The 25624-nt window shown below is 35.8% G+C and overlaps 1 protein-coding gene across 1 annotated transcript in view; it reads right to left on the bottom strand.

The window, feature by feature from the left end:
- Positions 1–23325: 23325 nt before the first annotated feature.
- Positions 23326–25624, bottom strand: part of CLSTN2 (calsyntenin 2) — a 267779-nt gene continuing 265480 nt past the window's right edge. Inside the window, exon 17 of the mRNA XM_087965006.1 lies at positions 23326–25061. Within this exon, the coding sequence (XP_087821132.1) occupies positions 24864–25061 (198 nt within the window). The 3' untranslated portion in view covers positions 23326–24863. The remainder of the gene's footprint in view (positions 25062–25624) is intronic.

Here is a 25624-nt window from a genome sequence, read left to right as displayed (position 1 = left end):
CTTATTTCCCTAAAATTGCAAAGCAGGCTTTTAATTGATTGATTACTTTAACTAGAATGAAATCCACAGAGCAAGAGAATTGATGGAAATACATAAGTTGATTTCCAAAGTAAATTCAGAGAAGTATATTCATGTCAAACATTGTGTATGTACTAAATGAATGCATTGGGAGTGATGTCCAAAGTGTTACTCTCGAAGTGATTAATCAAAGTATATTTGTTTCAAGTTAATCTGAGGCATAAAGTCTTCACATTTAACCAAATATGCCTTCCAGAAAGCCTGTTCATTTCAGGGTACATTGCTTATACAACCCTATGAGCCCCCAAAGCAATTTACCACATTGATATATGGGCCATTTCCTGACACAATTGATTAACATGCCTCTTACAAGTATACCATTTGAGCTTAAGGTAAAGTTTTTCATCTTACCATCCTCTTTTGATTTGATTTCAGAATTTGTCTGCTCTAACCTATTCCTCAAGATTTGTTTTTAAAAACCACAATAAATCATTCTGCTTCCAATCCATCAATGCAATGAATGTGAGGATTAGAGAATGAATTCTCTAATCCTTTTCAAACCCAGAAGGTTTCAGATAAATCTTTTAGGAAGTTTGTTTTATAGATTGGCTTTAATGCAAGAAAATGTAAATAGGAAAACTCAGCTAGTAGATTTTATTTAAATACTCTAAATATAAGTTCTTTATCAAATTATCTCATGGTAATATTTGAAATATATGGATAATATGCTGAATACATTTCAGTCCTTCTACTGAAAAACCACACAAGTACCGTTACAAATTCAGATGTGATATTTTAATTAATTAAAATTTAGAAGCAAGTCCAGTTTTAGTAGTCCAGTTTAAAGGATCAGATATTAGAATTCAGTTTAATAGATAAAGTTAGTCATATTTTAATTCTTACTATTTAAAATAGAAAGATTTATCTATGTAAATCTGAATCATCCCACTGTAAACTTTCTGATAATTGGTGTGGTAGATAATAGCTGATTTTATTCTTTGTTCATCAGCACGTGAAACCCATAATTAAAAATGTAAATGTAAAATCAGAATTATCTGCAATATCAGCAGAAGGGATGAATTATCAAAGTCATATAGCCAAAGTGGGAGACAATTTTATGTTTGGGAGGGGACATCAAGATCAAGAAGCATGGTGGGAAAAGTTTTAACAAAAATAAAAATATTAAGGGTCAAAATATAGACTTCCAAATAAGACAGATGGCTAGGATAACAAGGTGGAAATCTGTGGGGGAAGAAGGAATACAATTGTGCAATTTTGAAAGAAGGCATGATGGCTGCAATGCTGACTACAAGTCATTTTCAGTTATTGACTACTTTTTCGGAAACTCTACAAAGATGCGATGGTGCTGAATGAGTAGTATTTATGACTAGTCCTTGAATTTTACTTGTAAAAAAACTTAAAGTTTCTTGTTGAATCTGATTCCTGGTGATTTCACAGACATATCCACATAGCCTTCTCATTTTTAGAGAAGGTTTTTTCCCCTCATATTTTTTCAGTTTTGAAGTTTAGTCCACAGTCCGCATACTCATTACATTATATTACATTTGTCAGGTTCCTTAGCTCACTTATAACTTTCTTAAATTGAGCTTTTATTTATTTACCTTTTTGCTAACATGGATGATCTCCCATCTTCTCTTTAACTGGAGAGGTTCTATGGGATTGGTCTACTTACTGGCCCTTTAGTCTTACCTGTGGTTGCTGTCTCTGTTCATTTGAAGGTGTTGAAGCTTGCCATTCATCCAGAAATTCTGACAGCCTTCATATTCTGTAGCAGTCTCCCATTCCAATATTAACTATGGATGATTCTGCTTCACTTCCAGACAAGGCCAACCATATGCTGCCTAAGCTATCGTATATGTATCACTGGACAATACAGAATTTTCTTTCTCTTTGGGAACGTCTTATATATTTTGGGGTGCTAATCAGGAAAATAACTTGTAATTTAACCTATTATATATTATTTAAAGAAATATTCTGTTTTATACACACACAAAATGTAATTTATATAAAATTATATTACTAATATAATTTTATAATTAGTAAACTTAATGTGTGTATATGAAATCTAATTTTACTAATTTAAATTAGTAAATTAAATACATTATTGTCATAAAAAGTTTCATATTTCTCAAGATTCCTGCATGATTTAGTAATTCTGAAACTATATTTGTGTTTAGTTTGGAGGGGTGTATCATAATAACCATTTTTTTTCTTCAGGAAGCAAAACTGTGTTCCAGTGTATTTAGTGTAAATTGAGATTCAGTATATGTGAAAGAGAGCCCATAGTTTCATTTTATTTCCCTATTGCTACATACTTCGTCATGCTTCCACAAAATCCTACTTGGAATTGTTCAACTGACAAGTACATTAGTCTGGTCAAGAAAACTTGTTGAAATAAATATGACTTTAAATACATTTGGTTATTTGAGTGAACATTAGGTTCCCTTCAGATTGCCTTTCTGTATGTCCCACTTTTATTATAACAATATTATTCATTCAATTAATACAGGCAATTTAGCTTTGGGGATGTGAAAAAAAAAGCATGAACAAGAGGGAGATTAAATTTTGTCCTCCATCCCATTTTGTGTATGTTCATGTTATTTTCTCATGTTAGCCCATTACCACTGTCATGTATTTATTCTCTATCTTCTCTTGCCTCCCATACTAATTCATATTTTCATGTACAGACACACGGACAGAATATATTTATATTCACAAGATTACTATGAGGCCCTTATTTTTGTTTGAAATGAAAATATTAATGAAAGAAACTGTTATTTTTCTTCATAGTGCAAGACTCATACACATTTGAAAAAATAAAGATAATTGAACGTAATTTTTATGTGAAATTCTAAAACCATATTTATTGGCCAATTCACAGAAAGTGCCAGAGTGATCACAAAAAAGGGAATATTTTTAGTACATGTGCAGGCCAAGGATTTAAAAAATAAATTTTGCAAATAACAGTGTAAAACTTAGAACCTTTAACAATCTGAAATTCAGAAGTTATCATTCAAAATGACAAGGTTTACATCACATAGTTGAGGATATGAAGAAGAAAAGGAGAAGAAAATAAACCAACTTTCTGTCTCTATATAACAATTTAGTTATTTATGTGATTATTTTAACCATATGTTTTCTTAAAGTTCTTCTTAAAAAATAACAATAAGTAGTAAGACAGTCATATTTTAAAAAGAATTCATATTCCTTCTGAATTGCATATACTCATTGAATTCCTTATCCTGCATATATTATCCACTCTTACATAATTTAACTTAGCAACAAGGTTTCCAAATATTGTTTTATTATCTCTCATTTACAATAATGTATTAAAATATTATGGTCAAATATAGAAGCAAATGAGAAGATATCTTGGTATCCCATTTTTATTTTGTTTTCTCTCTAACAGTGGTCAGATTATTCAGTGCTAAAACTGCAAGTGACATTGCAAATTTTGGATTTAAAAAATGCCAATGGTATAATTATTGCTAAGCAGAATAAAGCAATAAGCCTCTGAGGAAGCAAATCTATCAAATATTGAAAGGAAAAAATAACTATACGCATTTTCCAGTGTAGGAATATAGCATTTTTACTATCTGGTTAATATAAAATACTGTGAAGAATAACTGTTCCAAACAGTCACTACCGAAGAAAATGGTCTATTTAAAAAGCGCAGGGTCATGATAACTTTTCATGCTGAATTCAGAGTTGAATTCAGAGTTCTTTTCTGAAAGGAGAAAGAGACTTTCATACAAAGAAAGACTATCTTTGAATGGTTCAGTAATGCAGATATGCTTCCGTATAATTAAAGGGTGGCACAGTAACTTCTGATGGCTCTTATAAAACAATTCACTAGTCTGCAGTATTTCAAAAAATCATGTATGCGTTTCTGCATAGGAAACCTGTTTTTAGGCAATCTTCCATTCATATCTCCATATCTTGACTAAATCCATGTCCTTAACTTTACTTGCATTAAAAGCCTTCCAGATTGAGCTCTAAGATCATCTCCTCTTACCTGACCAGAAACTCTTTTTTAAGAGCATTCACATAAATGACAGTATTTTTCAATTTCTGTCTCTTGCTGCCTCTTTTAGCTCAAGTCATATTACTTATAACCTTTTCTATGAAACAAAGCCGTTAAGATAATACTTCCTTAAAACCAAGTCATCCCATTATTCAGATCATACATTCTACTATCTATCTAAACTTTTGGATGAAGTTCATGAGTTACAAATACAGGAGTTGTGCAGTATTAACTTGAAGTATTTGCCTTTCTGCCTCTTTTTTCCCCTCACAATTTCTCATTTCCTTTTTATTTTCCAGCAACCTTGTATTTTTAAACAACACAACAACAACAACATGGCAGTTGTGATGATGGTGATGATGATAAAAAAGGAAGATATCAGTAAAATTTATCTGCAAGTGCTTTTTAAACATTCTATTATATGACTATTAACCAACAGCACTGATCACGTGTGTAAGGGAAAACCATGCTTGGAGAAAATAGATTTCAGTAAGTCGTGGCAGTAAAAATTGCATCTACTTAATAAGATCTTTTCTTTTGTAGATTCTAATGTATTTCTTTTGTAAGAGGGCAATATGAAGGTTAGTTTTGAAAAGGAAAGAAGCAAGCAGACTGAAACCAATCTAGTCCATAACCATAACTAGGCATAAAAAGAAAGCATTCTCTATATTTGTAGGGTGAAAAGTACAAAGGTGTAACCAGTTAAATCCTATAACTGGGGCTTGCACTGATATATCACAGTTGCAGGAATTCTTATACCAGCTTGTTTTCTTGCTTAACACACATTAGAGATTTGCCTCCCTTGAAAGCTGCTTTCACTACTTTCATTTCTGATGTTTCTCAAAACAAGCCTCACAAAGATAATTATAAATAACTAGGACAACCATAAATCCCAGAAATATACCCACGTATGATACCAAATGATTATATTGAAAACATACATTCCTAATACTTTGATAAATTAATTAGGATACCATGTTGTTAAGAATATACAATGCTGAGTTTGGAGTAGTACAGAGGTGGTATTTAGCAGGTTCTGACCAGTTCTGGAGAACCGGTAGTGGAAATTTTGAATACTTCGAAAAATCAGCAAATACCACCTATGACTGGAGATTTTACAGTATCTTTCACTATTACGCCCACCAAGCCAAACCCACAGAACCAGTAGTAAAAAAATTTGAATCCCATCACTGGAGTAGTAACTCCATATTTTAAGTCTAGAAGATGTAATAAGTACATATGGAATGATCAAAATAAGAAAAAGCATGGATTATAAATATTTCAAATATCTCCGCGAAGAGCTGGAAGCTCTCAAGAAGAAGTTAAGATTCTCCAGGCTGCTTATGGACTGGAGACCTACAAAGGAGATTCCAGCCTTGGAGATGTTTCTGAATATCCTTTTGAATTCAACCTTCCCAAGGATGGAAAGCTGAAAGAGGCGCTGGAGGAGAATAAGGAACTCTGCGAAGAGCTGGAAGCCCTCAAGCAGGATGGAAAGCTGAAAGAGAAGAATAAGGAACTCTGTGAAGAGCTGAAAGCCTCAAGCAGGATGGAAAGCTGAAAGAGAATAATCAGGAACTCTGCGAAGAGCTGGAAGCCCTCAAGCAGGACGGAAAGCTGAAAGAGGCGCTGGAGAAGAATAAGGAACTCTATGAAGAGCTGGAAGCCCTCAAGCAGGTCCTGGAAGAGACAATGGAGCCCGAAGCCAGGGCACCATCCCAGTCTCGTCCCTAGGACCCTCAGTGGGAGCCCGAACATCCAGCCCACCCTGAAGAAACGTCAGAAGTGAAGGTTCTTCTCCGGCTGCACCCGAAGTCAAGGGCCTCCCCCCACCTGTTTCCTTCTTTTTTTAAAAAAAAACTTGTTAGAAAACTGCTTTTTGTATGTTTAATAAATGTTAATAAAGATACAGATTCATAATTAAAAAAAGAAATATTTCAAATAGAATAATAAATTGTTATTATATAACATATTACATACCACACCTGCATTACTGAGACATTCCTTAATCCTGAGAAAGACAGAATAGACGACCAATTAGACAAGCTCATTTCCCAAGGAATCCTAGAATCCATAGACCATGCAAAATGGTCCCATCGTCACACCTATAAAGCCAGATGGGTCTCTGTGTATCTGTGCTGACTATTGGGCCACCCTTAACCGAGCCCTACCACAGAGTGCGTACCCCATCCCAGTGGTGCAACACCTTTTACACTCCCTGGGCTGGGCAAAGATTTTTGCAAAGCTTGATCTCACACAGGCCTACCAACAATTGCCGGTAGACTTTGAGACAGTGGAAGCACAGACAATCGTAACACAAAGGAGCTTTCAAATGTAATCACCTACAATTTGGGGTTAGCGTTGTCCTGGGGCTATTCCAGAGCCTCATGGAACAATTATTGCATGAAATAAAGGGGGTGGTACCTTACTTCAACGATGTCCTAATATCAGCCAAGGACAAAGAACAATTACAAGAATGTTTAAGGGAAGTCCTAAGCAGGTCCAAAGAGGTGGGTCTAAAAGTAAAAAAGGAAAAATGCCAGCTAGAAGCTGACAAGGTAGAATTCCTGGGCTCTCTAATAGACAGTGAAGGGGTCCACCCCACAGACAGTAAAATTAAAGCAATCAAAGAAGCCCCCAGACCAACAAGTAAAACAGACTTGTAAGCTTTCCTGGGTCTCATTAATTTTTACCATATATTCTTACCACAGAAGGTAACAGTGGCAGAGCCACTTCATAGACTGCTTGACAAGAAAGCAGCCTGGTTTTGGGGGGCAAAAAGAAGAAGCAGCGTTCCAAGAGATAAAGAGCATAATTACATCAGATCGCGTACTAATCCAGTACAATGAGACTTTACCATTAATATTAACTTGCAACGCATCTCCCTTCGGGGTAGGCGTGATCATCAGCCACATCTTACTGAACGGAAAAGAAGCCCCAATAACATTCTACTCAAAGATATTATCCAAAGCGGAATGGAATTATAGCCAAGTAGACAAAGAAGCGTTAGCTGCAGTCATTGGAATCAAGCGATTCCACAAATACATATACGGAAGAAAGTTTACACTAGTCACAGACCACAAAACACTTTTGGGCATCATCACGGGGGACAGAGCCACACTGAACATCTTGTCCCTCAGAATGACACGTTGGATAGAATTCCTGGCTACCTATGACTACAAATTAATTTACAGGCCAGGAAGAGACATTGACTATGCCGATGCAGCAGCAACAACCACACTCCTGATAGAGATATTTCAACGAACACTGGTAACAGCAACCGATATCGTGAGAGCAATATCTAAAGGCAGAATTCTGGTGCGCATTTTGATCTGGATAGAGAGAGGGTGGCCCAAGAAGGAAACAGCTGACGAAACTGAACCATTCAGGAACAGACAAACAGAACTATCAATACTGAAAGGGTGCATACTGTGGGGGAATCAGGTAATAATTCCTGAAACTTTAAGGGACGATACAATGAAAATGTTGCATGCAGGGCATCCGGGGATAGTTAAAATGAAATACCTGGCAAGGAGCTATGTGTGGTGGCCAGGGATGGATAAAGAAATAGAGGCATGGGTATCCGCCTGCAGGGTTTGCCAGGAAAAGTGGCCAGCACCCCCCCACGGCACCTATCCATGAGTGGGAAACACCAAGGGGACCGTGGTCAAAGATACATATCGATTTCGTGGGGACAGTAAAAGGACACACATTTTTTATATAGTGGATGCATATTCTAAATGGCTGGAAGTCAGCATCATGCAGTCCAAAACAGAAGCACTCATAAGGAATCTAAGGAAACTATTTGCCACACACGGGCTTCCAGACATAAAAGTATCCGACAATGGGCCTCAGTTCACTGCCACGCAGTTTGAGGGGTTTCTAGCACAGAACGTGATAAGGCATGCCCTATCGGCATTGGGACATGCATCGACGAATGGACAAGTGGAACAAATGGTCCGGTACACGAAAGAAACCCTCCATAAACTAGGGCCAGGGAATATGCAAGCGAAAATAGATAAGTTATTAAGTATATAGCACATAACACCCAGAGCAACAACAAATAAAAGCCCTGCTAAATTACTCATGGGGAGAAAACTGAGATCACCCCTAGACAGATTACACCCCAATTACAATCCAGACAAACCACTAGATTTGTCCAGCAAATGCCGGACATTCCAAAAGGCTGACCCAGTTTATGCTAAAAACCTAACAGGGGAACTACTATGGGTACCGGCGATGGTGGCCCAGGTAACGGGACCCTGTTCTTACAGGGTTGACACAACTGATGGCAGAAGCTGGGGAAGACATATTGATTAACCAAGAACCCATGGGGCAAGGGGACACACAGACATAAACAGAGAGGAAGGGGGAGACCCTACACACAAGCAGGGAGAAAGGGAGAGACCCAACCAAATAAGAAATAACACAGAACAGACCCTAACAACTAACGAAACACAACCTCAACAACTAAGAATAGCACCAAGAACACCGAATGAAAATAGCAGACACTTAGCAGACACACACAGCCAGAGACAAGCCAGCAGAGAAATCAAAAGAGTGGCATCTAGTGGAGGAAAGATGGCCACCAGAATGAGAAGGTTCCAGGAGGTTCCAATGGAGGGAGCAGGAGAAGCGATAAGTCTATCCAAACAGCTCAGAGACCAGCCCATGACTGAGCTGTGCAGGTCCGGTCACACCCATAAGAGTCCCGCCTAGTTACGTGATTACGTGCATTAGGTGGGACAGGATTGGGTGAACCGGATCAAGTGAGGAGGGGTATTAGATATTTACATAGACACCTCTGATTAGTTGGTCCGCGGTGGCGGTAATTTAAAGAGCCGTCACTGGTTGTAGCCGGGAGCAGCTCCACTGTAAAAGGAGCTGCCACGGCTGCCGTTCTTTGTTCTGAACCATGCAATAAAGAAGCTAAACAGTCAGAGCCTCCCGCGTATCTCGCCCACAATCTAACAAGGAACTCTGTGAAGATCTGGAAGCCCTCAAGCAGGATGGAAAGCTGAAAAGAGAAGAATCAGGAACTCTGTGAAGAGCTGGAAGCCCTCAAGCAGGACGGAAAGCTGAAAGAGGCACTGGAGTAGAATCAGCAACTCTGCGAAGAGCTGGAAGCCCTCAAGCAGGACAGAAAGCTGAAAGAGAAGAATCAGGAACTCTGCAAAGAGGTGGAAGCATTCAAGCAGGACAGAAAACTGAAAGAGAAGAATCAGGAACTCTGCAAAGAGCTGAAAGCCCTCAAGCAGGATGGAAAGCTGAAAGAGGCGCTGGAGAAGAATAATGAACTCTGTGAAGAGCTGGAAACCCTCAAGCAGGATGGAAAGGTGAAAGAGGCGCTGGAGAAGAATAATGAACTCTGTTAAGAGCTGGAAGCCCTCAAGCAGGTCCTGGAAGAGACAATGGATCCCAAAGCCTTGGCAGCCCTTCAGGCAGCATCCTGGCCTCATCCCTAGGACCCTCAGGGGGAGCTCGAGCATCCAGCCCACCCTGAAGATACGTCAGAAGCGAAGTTTCTTCTCTGGCGGCACCCAAAGTGAAGGGCCTCCCTCCCACCTGATTCCTTCTTTTTTTAAAAAACTTGTTAGAAAACTGCTTTTTGTATGTTTAATAAATGTTAATAAAGATACAGATTCATAATTAAAAAGAAATATTTCAAATAGAATAATAAATTGTTGCTATATAACATACCACATACCACACCTGCATTAGTGAGACATTCTTTAATCCTGAGATAGACAGAAATATGTCCTACAATTGTATTCCTATGTTCAATGCTGAAATATTGACAACTTTGGCAGCATTGTATAGGATATTTATCAGCATTTATATATCATTATTTGTGGGATAAACCTAAATTTCAATAGAAATGCGGTAGAAAGTGTATTAACTGCCAGGAGTCACTGGAAGCTGGGGGCATATAAATTTAATATATTATTATGTGTGGGTAATCTACAGTTAAATACCTATTAAGATTGGTGAAAACTTAATAATTAATCATTCAAGTTCGAGTTAAGGACCTGATACCAGATATCCAGATGCTATACATCTATACAGCTATCAAGCTGCCTTTTAAAATGTATGACAAGCTTGACAGTAATATATCTTTCTTTTTGCTCCTGTAATAAAACATTAAAATAATAAAATATTATTAATAAAAATAATTATTCTTAATATTTATTAAACATTAGTCCACTGTACATTTACAACATCTTTAACTGGGATATGTACAGCATACTTTTCTGCAGAGCAGGTGAATATCGACATGAAATATCTTTTATTTTTCTGAATATTATCAGAATATTCACTGCCAGTGTCAAATCCAAATTTCAATTTAGTATTGAAATTAACTGCAAAACAGAAATTATAGGGTCTTTACATTTCAGAATAGTTGTGATATATACTTTTACCTATGTAAAATGGTATCTGGTTTAATACCATGAAGAAATGCACATCTGTGTCTATCCACAAAGGAAAAGATTAGTTTCTCACAACCCACATTGGGTCATATTCTAGATGTAAGTTAGGACATTATACAACTTACATAATACTTTTCACTTACAAGTATAAGTACATAAAAACAGTACTCATTCATTGAGACAAGAATATTGAGAACTAATATGTTTTAGAGATAAAACATTTCTTTTCCTGTAATCTTTCAATTTACTTTTTTTGAACTATTCCTTAGTTTTGATGCTATGGGTCATCCTTAATTCACACCAATTTTTATAGCTGTGATCAGTTCATCCCATCAGTAGATGAAACTTAAGCAAATATTCAAAAGTACTTGTATATGTCATGGAAGTTGTTTTGATCTCCAAATGTAAATATCTGCAATATTTTAAAGTTGTTATATTTTGGCTAATCTTCATGATAGGAAAATATGCATCTTTAAGGCATTACAAAGAGGTCTTAAATTCATGCACTCTAATGCACCCTTTGGAAATTAAAGTGATAGTGCTTACCAATAGTACAATGACCATTTTTCCATGAAATATTCATATGCTAGGAAATATGCACTATTTATACAGTGGAAAAAGCTTTATACAGTATTAGAAATGGAATACAGTGATATGTATGATTTGTGTACCATGTGTTTTATCAGTTAACCTGCTGTTTCTGATTAGATTTAGTCTTTCTAATTTTCTACTTCCTGTGTCACACACTAAATTTTCAACACACACATTTTATCTCTTCAGTACTAATTAATCTTCAGACTTGTTTCATTCTACAAAACATATCAAAATTTCTGCCAAATTACCAATGTTTCTTATATGGTAGATGAGTGTAACGCATTATATATGTGCAGAACTGCCTCTGAACATTTAGAGAAATTAGGAATATGACAGGAAAATAAATTTTTGGTTTGTTGTTTTCTGTTTTTCCAATAAGGTCTAATTATTAGTCTGTTTCTGGGAACAATCCAAAATACTACTGTGCTGTTATAAAGATATACTTTCTTTCTTATATGCCTCCATGATTTAAATGCTCTTGATTATAAAGTATGTATCATTAGTGCCAGTCTATTTTTGGAACATGTATTTATAAGTTACTATAATTGCTGTATATTAAATAATGTTAAAACTGCAATTTGTCTATGCACTTAATATTTGAGGTGTAGAGTGTTGCTGTTTTAGTTTATGTTTACATTGCTATAACGGTTGTATCTAACATTACAATTTAAATTCATGTTAGTGTTTTCCATTTGATTATTACAGGCCACCATATATATCACATAGGATGTGAACTAAATTTAGTATACTATGAAAAATACTACTAAAAGCATATAAATAGCATATGAAGTGACTTGTGAAAAATTACTCAATAGTCACACATTATTATTTTACAACAGTCTAGGTCAGAGTTCACCAACTTTTTGGACCTCAGGGACCACCAAACTCATAATTTTAAATCCTGCAGACCAGAGACCTTGGGAAAATCCCCCAAAAAAGTCTGCAGGAAAATTCCCCACCCTGTTTTCCTACCGATCGATCATTCGTTATTTGAGATCACAGGATACTGTTTCCAGGTTCTCAGGGGCAGAGAGAGACTTTTGGCTTCATTCAAGGAAAGCAGCAGAAGCCTTTCTTTCTCTCCCCCAAACTCCGCCAGAAATGAGTCTTTGTAAGACCTGTCGTGCCTGCACAGCCTCTTGGAGCAGGATGCTTTGCAGGGTCCCAAAGACTCATTTCTGGCAGAATTTGGAGGAGAGAAAGAAAGACTTTTGCTGCTTTCCTTGAGTGTAGCCAAAAGAAGAAGAAGAAAGAAGTGGAAAGAAGCAGGCCGGTGGCCAGGCAAGGCGCATGGGGTGAATTGGGTGAGTTCCCCACTCTGCCCTTCCCCCCTCCTCTCACTACCTTGTGTTGTTTGTAATGCAAGTGATGAAAGCCTTGTGTTCCCACGTAGCCTGAATTAATTGCCCGGGGGGGTGGTGCTTTGGAGGTGACATTTCTCTGCGGACCACCAAATTTTTCTTGCGGACCACTGGTCTAGATCACTATTGTGTTATTACTTTTGTAAATTCTTTATGTGTATAAATAATATATACTTACCTATACAGATTCAAGCTTTGTTTCTCACCAATGTGACCACTGGTTTCATCTGCAAAAAGCATTTAATTCAGCACAGGAATTCCTGTGATATCCCTCCCAAAAACTCTTACAGACATTGTGGAATATGTCACTTGTGTTTGTGAAAATAGGAATGACTGGGAGGAAAATCTCTATTCAGGATGCCTTCACTAGTAGACACAATATCTGCTGTAACACAGTGTGACTGGTTTTTATATTCTGAATATTTTTTTAAAGGAAAAATCCTTTGAAAGAGAAATATTTTTACTGTTCATAGCAGGGTGTCACCACACTATTTTAACTCATCTGTACATACAAATCAAGTTGTGCATCCAAAGTCAGCAGATTTAAGCTTATCTCACCCAATTCTGTATGAAACTAAAAAAAGCTGACTTCTAAATTGCTGTCTTTAATACTTCCATTGTAAGCTCAGCTACAAACATACAACAGAAATTAATAGCCATTTAACTAAATAGGACTTACATGCAAGTGCATGCATAGGATTATGCTACTGATATTATTTTCCATTCATAAAGATATCCTAAACAAATTTGCAATAAGCAAAGCAAGCACAATGTAATGAAAGACTATTAAGTTAAGAAACATATTTGTTGTATCATGTACTTGAAAAGAAGGATGATCTAATTTTGAGATCACATATTTCTTTATAAAATTTAAAGTACTACTACCGTTTAATTCTATCATACTGCAAAGTCTTGACTGCTAGATGTCTGAAATTCATAAAACATTCAGGCTGTTTTCTATCAAGTTATTGAGAGAGGAAAAAAATCTAATTAGATTTCATATAATATTTTTCAAATGGCTGTGACACCATTTTTCCTGTCCATAACATCTGTTGTGTATAAGAATACTTTGAGCAAGGAAACAGAAAAACATTACATATAATACTAGAAGGAAGAAAAAGCAAAACACAAAGGCAGATAAAACATTAATCACAAAATTTGGGCTATTAATCACATGCCAAACTTAAACATTTACTGCACTTGGTTCCTTTGCCTCAGGCAAGATTACTAACAAGAGAATTGACCCATGAGCATTATATATTATTTTTAATGAAGAAACAAGTGTCTTTTATGTGTGTGTATATGTATTGCATATTCCAATATTTGCAGCTGCATTGCTTTTCTGAAATGATGAAACCAAAACACCTCAATTTAAGCAGTTTACCTAAACCAGAAAACAAGTTTAAGAAAAAAACAAAACGCACCTTGGATGCCAAATAATATTTTAAGATGGTTTATTTGAAGGCTACCAGTTTTACCACTTTGTGATTTTTATAGAATGTGAATGTATGGATAAGTAGCAACTTCTTGACGTGATTGCTTGTAGTGAAAAAAAATGAATTTAAAAAATAATAACAAAATCTTGTTTAGAACTCAGCTTATAAATCAAATATATGATCATGCAATTGTGGTCATTTTGTAGTTGATTATTGATTTTCAAAGCTTTAGTCTTTTGTTGGATAAAAAAATAAACATATTTTTCAAAAAGATCTCACTGTTCTCACAAACTGTAATCATACGAAATAAAAGCATATAATTGCAGTGAATGATAGTAATTTTTTGTGCATTTATCAGAATAATTCTTGTAATCACGTAATATTTTCCTTCCTGAAGGTAAAAACATAGACTTAATTGTTACAATCACTTATCACATTTCTCATTAATTTGGTATTTAAGTACTTATAAACTGAAATAAATGATACCTGTTCATGAAACAACTGATTGTGGGAGGAGCTGCTGGCTGCTTGTGAAGGAAGCAGAGGGTGAGTAAAAAGGAAACAGATAGCGGCCCGTTAGGCGCACAAATCATATAACTATAAACCAAGAATACCTATAATATATTTAGGGTAAGTGCGCTTGAGATTGTGATTTTATTTTATTTCAAAATGACCGGCTTAGTTCAGTGTAATACTTGTTTTACAGTTGTCTTTCGCAGTACTCTTTTAAACTTGGATACTGTCCTCTTTGTAAAAAAATTACCAGTCTACATGGACAGATTACCTATCTACAATCTCTAATCTGTGCTCTCCAAGCAGAAATTAGGTGCCCAATCCAGCCATCTACTGAGCTGCCGTGCTACCAGCCCCCACTACCACAAAGATCCTACAGGAAAAGGGCAGTATGGACAACCATGGGATCTGGCAGGGTGAGAGCTGTGGACCATAAATGCAAAGTTTTTGGTGTTTCCCAGCATAACAGATACAGTGCCCTTGCTGACCTTAATAGGGACACTAAAGTGACAGGTAAAGGCAGTTGTGATAATGATAACTCAAGTAAGCTGGGCATCATTGTCCTAGAAGAAGAACTTACTTTGGAAAGGAGAAAGTGTGAATCAGGTATTACGTACCAGTCACACAAGAAGAGCAAGGCACCCAAAAAGAGAAGCCACCTTCTGGTTGGGGACTCAATTGTAAGGGATGTAAATTTAGGAAAGGATACTGAGGTTTTGAAAGAGGTCAAGTGTCTACCAGGTGCTACTGCCAGCAGAGACAAGAAGCATATTCTTAAGATAGTCAAGAATGCCAGCAAGGACTGTGATGTTGATGCTATTATACATCTTGGTACAAATGATCTGTCCCATAAGGATGTACTTGCTGTTCAGAAAGACTTCCAGAGCTTGGGGTATGAACTTAGCAATATGGGCTGTAGGCTTATCTTTTCAGAGGTTCTACCAGTATACAAGGAACAAAAAGGGAAAGGGCAGCGTGTAGCAGAGTTTAATGTGTGTCTAAAGGAGTGGTGTAAAAGGGAAGGCTTTGGTTTTATTAGTCATGATGTCTGCAGTTGGTCCAATGAAAAACTGTACAAAAGAGATGGTTTGCATCCATCAAAGAAAGGGACTGAATTACTTGGCATTAAATTCACAGATTTCCTGGATAAACATTTAAACTGAACAGCGGGGACAGAGAATTAATGGATTCAGAACATTTCTGTCCCCAGCAACCTAAAACTAATAAGATACCAGTGCATGCAAAATAGATGTTTGTGCAGGTAAGATTATCAAACTTGATGCCAACCAAAACCAAGCATTTAATAGTGAGTTCCATACCAAGTGCATTAATCAAACAGGTGGCAAGAAAGTAGGGGCAGGCAGGCACAACACAGGTTATGGAGGAAGTAAACACAGTGTCAGACATAAAAATCTCAAGTGCCTATATACAAATGCATAAAGTCTGGGAAACAAACAGGGTGAACTCGAACTATGAATACATGAAGGTAAATATGATATAGTTGGAAAAACAGAAACTTGGTGGGATGAAACCCATGACTGGAACATACTGGTAGAAGGATACAATCTATTCAAAAATAAACAGACCCCATAAAAGAGGGGATGGAGTTGCATATACAGAAGTTGCATATATGGAGTTGCTACAGAAATGCATGAAACCAAAGATGAAAACCTCCTAGAATGCATATGGGTATATAAAAGAAAAAAAGAATGACATGGCCATAGGTGTATATTATAGGCCACCCAATCAAGCAAAAAAATAAATAAATAAATAGATGTCCTTTTTGCCAGCCAACTAACACACATATGCAGGAAACACACAACAATAGTAATGAGAGACTTCAATTATCCTGATATCAACTGGAAAACTAATTCTGCACCAAGTGAGAAATCAAATAAGTTCCTACCAACCTAGCTGACAACTTTGTTGTCCAAAAGGTAGAGGGTGAAACTAGAGGGACAGCCATACTGGACTTAATTCTTACAAACAGAGAAGAAGTGATAGAGGGAGTTGAAACTGCAGGAACCTTGGGTGAGAATGACCATGTCATACTAGAATTCAACATAACACAAACACAAGCAACAGAACATAAGTCTTGGATTTTAAAAGAGCTGATTTCAATAAACTCAGAGAGAACTTGGGAAAGATTCCATGGATGAAAATCCTAAAGGGGAAAACAACTCAAGAATCTTGGGAAACTCTAAAAAGTATGATCATAGAAGCCCAGACCAGCACAACACCACTGAGAAAGAAAAACAAGAAATCCAAGAAGAAACCAGCATGGCTGCACAAAGATCTCTCTGGCAAATTGAAAGAAAAAAAGGACAAGTACAAAAAATGGAAAGAAGGACATACAACTAAGGCAGAATATCAGCAGATAGCCAGAATCTACAAAGATGAAGTGAGGATAGCAAAGGCTCAGAACGAACAAAGACTTGCAACAAAAGTCAAAGATAATAAAAAAAGTTTCTTCCAACATATAAATAATGAGAAAAAAAAATCAAGGAAACAGTCGGTCCACTAAAAAGAGAAGACGGCAAGGAAGTAACAGGCAACAGAGAGAAAGCAGAACTGCTTAACTCATTCTTTGCATCCATCTTTACACAAAAAGAAACTATAGCTCAACCCACAAAAACATAACTGTAAAAGACAGACCAGAAATAAAAGTTAAAATAAGCAAAAAATTAGTAAGAGAACACCTGTCTGATCTTGATGAAAACAAATCATCGGGGCCTGATGGATTACATCCCAGAGTTTTAAAGGACCTGGCAGAGGTCATCTCAGAACCACTGCACCATATCTTTCAAAAATCCTGGAGCACCGGCGAACTACCAGAGGACTGGAAAAGAGCTGATGTGGTTCCCATCTTCAAAAAAGGAAAAAAAAAACAGACCCAGGAAACTATAGACCAATCAGCCTAACATCAATACCCGGAAGATACTGGAAAAGATAATTAAAAAAACAGATCTGCCAACATCTAGAAACAAGTAATAATAACTAGCAGTCAGCACGAGTTTGTTAAGAACAGATCATGCCAAACCAATCTTATTTCATTCTTCAACACAGTGACTAAATTAGTAGACCAGCAAAATACTGTGGACATAATATATTTAGATTTCAACAAAGCATTCGACAAAGTAGACCACAACCTACTTCTTAGTAAGCTAGAAAAAAATGGAGTAGATAGCAGCACCACTAGATGGACTCGCAACTGGCTGGCAAACCATACTCAACGAGTAGTCCTTAATCTGTCTAAGTCTACATGGAGGGAAGTAAGCAGTGGGGTGCCACAAGGTTCCGTCTTAGGCCCAGTACTCTTCAATATCTTCATTAATGACTTAGATGAGGGAATAGAAGGGGAACTTACCAAATTTGCAGATGATACTAAGCTGGCAAGAATAGCTAACACCCAAGAAGATAGGCTCAAGATCCATATGGATCTTGACAGACTAGAACACTGGGCCATATCTAACAAAATGAAATTCAATGTAGAGAAAAGTAAAGTCCTACACTTAGGCAAGAAAAACCAAAAGTACACATATAGACTGTGTGAAACCAGGCTCAATAGCAGTAACTGTGAGAGGGATCTTGGAGTCCTAGTGGACAACCAGTTAAATATGAGCCAGCAGTGTGCAGCAGCAGCAGCCAAAAAAGCTAATGCAATCTTAAATTGTATTAACAGAGGGATACAATCAAGATCAAGGGAAGTACTAATACCACTCTATAAAGTCTTAGTAAGACCACACCTAGAGTACTGCATCCAGTTTTGTTCACCATATTATAAAAAAAGATGTTGAGACTCTAGAAAAAGTACAGAGAAGAGCAATCAGGATGATTAGGGGACTGGAGGCTAAAACATACAATAAATGGTTGCAGGAACTGGGCTTGGCTAGTCTAATAAAAAAAAAAGGACCAGGGGAGACATGATAGAGGTCTTCCAATATTTGAGGGGCAGCCACAGGGAGGAAGGGGTCAAGCTATTTTCTAAAGCGCCTGTAGGCCAGACAAGGAATAATGGATAGAAACTGAACAAGGAGAGATTTAACCTGGAAATAAGGAGAAACTTTCTGACAGTGAGAACAATCAACCAACGGAACAGCTTGCCCTCGGAAGTTGTGGGAGTGCCATCACTTGAGACTTTCAAGAAGAGATTGGACTGCCATTTGCCATTTGCGCGGGGGGTTGGACTAGATGATCTACAAGGTCCCTTCCAACTCTGATTATCTGTTATCTGATTCATACATCTGCATCTGATAATAGGATTATAATTTTGACTTCCTTTCTTGATATTACTCTCCAGGAATTTAACAAATAAACATCTTACAATATAGGACCTATCATCCACGTAGAGAAAGATGATAGTTATTTTTAATTACATTAGTAATCACAATTTCAAACCTACATATATCACAAAATTCCAATTCTCTTTAGAGAATGCATATTAAGACCTTGAACCATAATCTCTTCACACTTAGCTGAAATTAACAGGACGACACTATCAGCTTCATTAATTAATATAGTGGCAGACTATATTTATGAATACCATGAATTCTGGAGTTAAAGCAGCCTGTAGGTTTTGTGGAATGAACCAGATAGTAATATGCACTAATTCTATTTAATTGTAAACCTACATTGATGGAATCTTCAAGTTCAAAAGAACAATTCTTCCGTCCCTGGCCATCTCTTATGCAGTCCAAGTAAGTAGGGAAGGTTACTGCCTAGTTACTTGGACTCAGACTCTTTTCTGAGCCTATAGCCCTGCCCACTTTCTAGCTATGGACTAAGCTGTCTCATATCTGACCTTTCCCTTGGCAGCATCTTTTTGCTCAATCTCCCACTTTCCCATCTACCATTACATACACAACCTTTTTAAACAGAGTCCCACAGTGCTCAAATCTTAGCTGTTGTCAGAAATATCCTTCTGAAATCTGACACAGTTCATGGTCTCATGCCAGCCCAATATTCTGGGAGTTGCAGTCCTAACACGGTTGGACTAATCCAAAGTTGAAAAAAACCTGATCTATACAGACTTTCTATTTCGATCCAATGAATAAATGTGTTGCAGTTGCCAAGATTTCTTCATACAAAAATCCTGTTTCTTTCATTTGTAAAGTCTTGATTTATTTTTTTTATTTTTTTTGCTGGTGGTGTTGTTATTCTCAGATTTTTCTAGTATTTGTACTTGATTTGTCAAAGTCTGGATTGTTTTCCTGTCTCATATTGATGACTTAATGACTTAATTGCTTGTATTTGTCAGCCAAATTCTAACAATCTTAGAAATGTAGCCATAAATATACTGTTATACTAATTGAGATATGTCTTCAATAGCATGCCTTATGGTTTTATTGCTAAATATGTTCAGAGAGTTTAAATAACTCAAATCAACATTAAATTATTAGCTGATAGGATAGCACAATTGCATCTGGCTATTTGCCTAGTAAAATAAGTTAGCATAAAACAGCATTTTAGGAGCAGAAAATATTATTGCTTTAGTGTTTGTACAGATTTAAGGTATTGGACAAAGGTTAGTGAACTAGGTCTACATCTATCCTTAGTCATAGAATTTCAATGGAAATACTTGGTAAAGAAACAACACATCACATAAGATCATTGTAGGAAGAAACTGGAGGAAATAGTGCCATATATGCCCTGTTTGCTCCTGGAAAATTGAGCTGAATATAAATATAATAAATGCATTTAAAAGATAATCTATATAGCTGGCTGTGATTGATTTATTGATTACATTTCATCAAAGCATTTTTGACAGCAGCCCCATAGATAGTTTTTCTCCATGATAACTTACTTCTAACCTTCTCTTTCAGGTCTTCCTGACAGTCATAATAATAGTTGACATATTATGATCATTTGCTCAGTCATCCAGATGTTTAGACTGGATTTGTTATTTTTATCAACCTGTAATCTCATTATTCTCATTATCTGTTCACAACAGTTTAAAGTCACAGCTGCAAATTCTTTAGCTGGTATAAGTTTTTATATGCATCAAGTTCTTAACAAGAATCTAGGATGTTGTAATGCATTAGATAACAGATAAAAGATAATCAGAGTAGGAAGGGAACTTATAGGTCATCTAGTCACCCCCCCCCCAAAGTGGGAGGCCCTACATCATTTCTGACAAATGGTAGACCTATCTCTTCTTGAGATAGCATATATACATATGGCCAGGTAGTGTGGCCTTTTGCAATTGATAGATGGAAATTTTGTCTAACATTTCTTCTGTCCAATAACATCCAGTGTGCTGATAACCAATGGTAGTACTATAGCCACTTCATGTTATAATCTTTCAATTTCAATTTTGTTATTATGATGATGATTGGTGATACAGTCAGCCAGATATTTAGATTGGATTTCTAATTTTTACCAACCTATTACATTCTTCCTAAGGACCGAAGATAGGCAGATGTTGATGTTTCATGTTGTTAAAGATATCATCCTAGAATGTAATCTGTTCCAAGTAAAACTGCCTTTGCAATTGATGATAGTTAATTTGTCAGTGCTGATAGTGTTCTATGGTGCTACAGTTGTTTTGGAATTGCACCTAATGTGCCTATTACTATCGGTATTACTTTTCCTTTCTTTTGCCATAGACATTCTATTTCTATTTGGAGGTCTTTGTATTTTGTTATCGCCTCCAGCTCTTTCTCTTCTCTTCTACTGTCTCCAAGTATTATCAGATCCACTAAGCAGACTTTTTTTTTCTTTCCTACAGACAATTGTTATGTCTGGGGTGTCATGTGACATATGCCTATCCATTTATACCTGAAAGTCCAAGAGCACTTTAGCTTCTTCATTTTCTACGACTCTCCCTATTTTATGATCCCACCAGTTCTTGCTTGCAGGTAATTGGTATGTCTTGAAGATCTTCCAATGCATCATTGTTTGTCATGCTTGTTTGTAGTTAGTCTGTTCAATCTTCTTAGAGCAGGTAGCCAAGTAGTCTATTGTTTCTTCAATTTTTGTCAAAAGCGGCACTTACTTGTCTGTTGCTTTCTTCTTTATTCTGACTTTGTATGCATTTATTCTTAAGGCTTGGTCTTTTGCAGCCAAAATTAGCCCCTCTTCAACTCTTAGCCACTGCCAGGTCTTGGTATTATCTACCTTGCCTGCTATTTTTAATGTATTGATCATTTAATACTTTGTCTTCCCATGTCTCTTTTTTATTTTTCATTTGGTTTTTCTTGTAGTTTGGTCTTTCCAATACTCAGTAAGCTTTTCTGGTATAGAAGTGTCAGTGCAACATCTTCACTGTCCTTCAGATAGCCTTCCAATGCTCCTTTTTCTTCTTTAACCACTTGATATGCTTGCAACATGCCATGCAATCTCCAACTCTTCTTGATAAGAATTGCCTTGATAGTATTTCCTCCACTGACTTTGGACTTTAAGATCTTCTTTACTCTCTTGATGTATTTGATTCTAACCAATTTTTTTGACTTCATTTGCTTGATATTGTAAGCTTGAAGGATGGCCAGGTATTTGTAGTAATTGTCCTTATAAGGATTTTTGGTATTTCCACAGGGCACCTTGATTCCTTCAAGATGTAACATTTGTCTTACTTTATTTCACTCAAGCTGTTTTATTGGGTAGTGGTCAACACAGTAAAAAATGTTAGCAGTTTTAAAGAAATTTAAAGTTGATAATTCAGTATTACATCTACTAAAATTAAAAGAAACACTTTATCCCATACAATTAAACAGACTGAGATAGAAATGTGTTTTCCTAACTCATACAAAACAAATAAAAAAGTAGAAATAGTTTCTTGTATGTTAGGAGTATGGCCATGAAAGATAAGGAAAATTCCTTTACTTAAGATGATAGCGCCCCTATCCTGTGAGGTGGACAGGGCTGAGAAAGTGTGACTGGCCTAAAGTTACCCAGTCAGCAATTTTCATATCTATAGTGAGTCACAATCTTAGGTTATTTTAGGCCTAAAGCCCCTAATATTTGGGTTTTGATTCACTTGTTATATTATTTTGCAGAGTAAAACTGCACTCAGATGCAATACCACATAGTTTAATAGATCACTGTGACGGTATAAAATTAAGAGTCAGTGTGAATATTTGCCTCAGAAGTCATCAGATAAAAGCTAATTTGGTAGTTGTAGAACAGCTGTATTTTTCAAGTAAAACAAAAACATTGTAGAAAAGTTTAATTCAGTTAATCTCAGGTAATATCTGGTTCTGTAGGTCGTTAAAATAAATAAAGCAATAGCTTTACCATGCATTTTACTTTGAAGAGAAAATATTATTGCATTCTAAAAATTAATTTTTACTTTAGGATATGGTCATGGATATGTGTGTGTATGTATATGTATATATATATATGAGTCATCATCATCATCATCATCATCATCATCATCTGTCTGATTTAATGTATTTCTGATCTCTTACACAGTTATGAAAGATCCATGTGCATTTAGAGAAAAAAGAATCTAATTTCATCATATTCAAAGCATGAGAACTACTTTCATTAGATATAGGCAATTGCTCAAAGAGATTTACTTTAGCCCTTCAAGATTTAAAATGATGCAAAACTTTACACAATAGCAGGACATGTAATGGTCTAGTGGTAAAGCAGCTATCTTGCACACAGAGTCTTTGTCATTTCTAATTAAAATTCTCCAATAGGAGAATGTAAGCAGTTGCTGTTAGTTAGTAGGCTATAATGACAGACAATTTCCTATATATCCTTTACTAAAATGTATTCATAGAAAAAAAGTAATAAAGTTCTTTCAAAGTCACAGATAGCACTGATCTGTTTTGGAAGTTGTCATATATAGAGTAATTCTTGACATGAAAGGATGAAATGACACTCATTCAAACCAATGATAAAAATAAAAACAAACATAAAAATAAGCTCTTGTTACTTTTTTGCTTGACAGTGAGTTATGTATTCACAAGAGTGCATCTTCACATGCATTCTATATGCAAATTTGCTGTTGAGCTAAAACCAGGAGATTTTATCAACAATGGGTGGGCTAAAAAGGAACAAGAGCCCCAAAATCTTTAAGAAAATATGAATACAAAACATTTTGCTCCATCAAATGCCTATATTTATATAGATTTAAAACATGCACAGCATCAAATACTGCACTATTTGGCATTCAAATGTAGAGCTACAAATACTGAAAAAATATATATAAGAAAGCACACAAACTTATAAATATTCAAAATATAATGGTTAGCTGGAAAAATGCAAACTACCCAATATTATTCTTTACCAAATGTTTTCAAATGCTATCAGGTTTTTTTTTTTTAAAAAAAAATTAAGTTCTGTGTTTAATTCTTTGTAATTTTTCAAACAAAACATCTTTGGTGAAGAGAAGGATCTATGAAAAGGAGCGTGTGGAGGAATTTAAAATTTCTATGATTTGTTTTATTATGACATTATTTGTTTTGCTCCTAGAATTTATTTTAATGATAAACAGACTATATCAAACATCTATTCCACCTGTAACAATGCATTCAGAGCTTTGAGTGTTTTAACATGCAAAAGAGTGGTTTTTTTTTCCTGAGATTATAAATAATATTTAAATTCCTACATATACAGTAGCACATGTCTGAATTCCAAGCAATCTCTGTGATGGTACAGAGCTGCCATAAAATTCTGCAACTGAATGATTATTTATAATTACATTTTCTCAGAAGATACTTTCTCTAAAGATAAAAAGTCTTAGCCACAGTAACACTCTAGTTTTATCCTTCACACAAAGGAAAACATTTCTTAATCTGTGTGGCACTGAAAAACCATCACAGACAAAGGTTTCCATTTATAGGGTTTACATGCCTTTTAACTAAGTTTTAATTGAGGGACTAGACAAGAATTCTTTTTAGCAAACTTTGGACATTAGCAGTGCATTCTTATACATGCACAGACAAATACAGTTTAGTGTGTTTTGAAACTCTCTGCAAAGATCAAATATCCACAACAAAAAAGTGAAAATAAAGATATGCGCAAATGAATTTTGTCCTGTGCATTGCGTGGCATGTATATTTTTAAATCTTTGACAGTAGGATCTTTAACAAGGCAGAATTAAAAGGAATCCCAAAAAGATTTTATATATGTGTGTGAACCTTGGAAAAATTTAAAAGTAACCTGGACTTTATAGTCTGATGAGTTGGGTTTGCTTATATACATTTAAAAGGAACAGGGAACTAGAGAAGCAATAACAAATGTATAATGTCAGGTTGGTGTCCTTTTTACAAATGACTCTTTAATAGTTGTATACTGTGCTTTACCAGGTGCTATTACTGACATATCAAGAAAGGAACAATTATGGGGAGCAGTTGTGATACAACTATATCAAATTCAGACAATGCAGTTTTATCATCTGTAGTCAATAGGAAGTTAAACTGTCAATTAATTCATAGATCCAAGATATGGTTGAATCAGTAGGATTGACTCAAAATACACAGTATTGGTTTATACAAAAAGAGAAAGAAAACTAAAGACTCTAGTAGGGTAATGTTGAATCATCCCACTCCAACTGATCTTGCCTGGTTGTATTTTGTTTGTCTCCTTTATTCCCAGTGGCTTCCTCCTCTTCTTCTTCTTCTTCTTCAGTCTCATCTGACTCTGCACTGGTTGTATCATCTTCATCTTCAATTTCTTCCTCATCACTTTCTTCTTCTCCACAAGGTTGTTCATATTTCTATGTATTATAAAGAAGCATAAAATAGAGCTGCTGATAAGAAAAAAAGAACCCAAGGTTTATTTGTAAATCTCTAAATGAGAGTGTGTGGTTGGTACATGTTTATATGTACCTAAAAGAAAAGGAAATCACCCTTCATATATATAGTCATATTTGATAGAGCTAACTATCAGCTGAGAAAATTATAGACTAACAGATTTACCAAGAGATAAATGAAAGTGACCTCCCTTACTAAAATTAAGATTTACCAAGAGATAAATGAAAGTGACCTCCCTTACTAAAATTCACAAAAACTAAAGGATGAAATGTAGCAACAAAAGCAGTTATATCATTCAATTATATATGACCTGACATCTTTTCTATAAGATCATATTAAATAATTAATCAGGTAAAACAATCCAACTTGAATGTCATCCATCTATTCTTGATTAAGCAAGCACCTCTACTAATTTTTTTCATTGTAGCTTTGATACAGAGATATTCATCAATAATACATTATTAGATTCAGCATGTGAAAAAAGGCCAAGCTACAAGTAAAAAAAATGTAACATGACCTTTCTGAA

This window comes from Notechis scutatus, chromosome 4, assembly GCF_049901735.1.
Source record: "Notechis scutatus isolate UNSWTSFEM ecotype Mainland chromosome 4, rNotScu1.2, whole genome shotgun sequence".
NCBI lineage: Eukaryota > Metazoa > Chordata > Lepidosauria > Squamata > Elapidae > Notechis > Notechis scutatus.
This window is presented reverse-complemented; position numbering and strand designations above follow the sequence as displayed.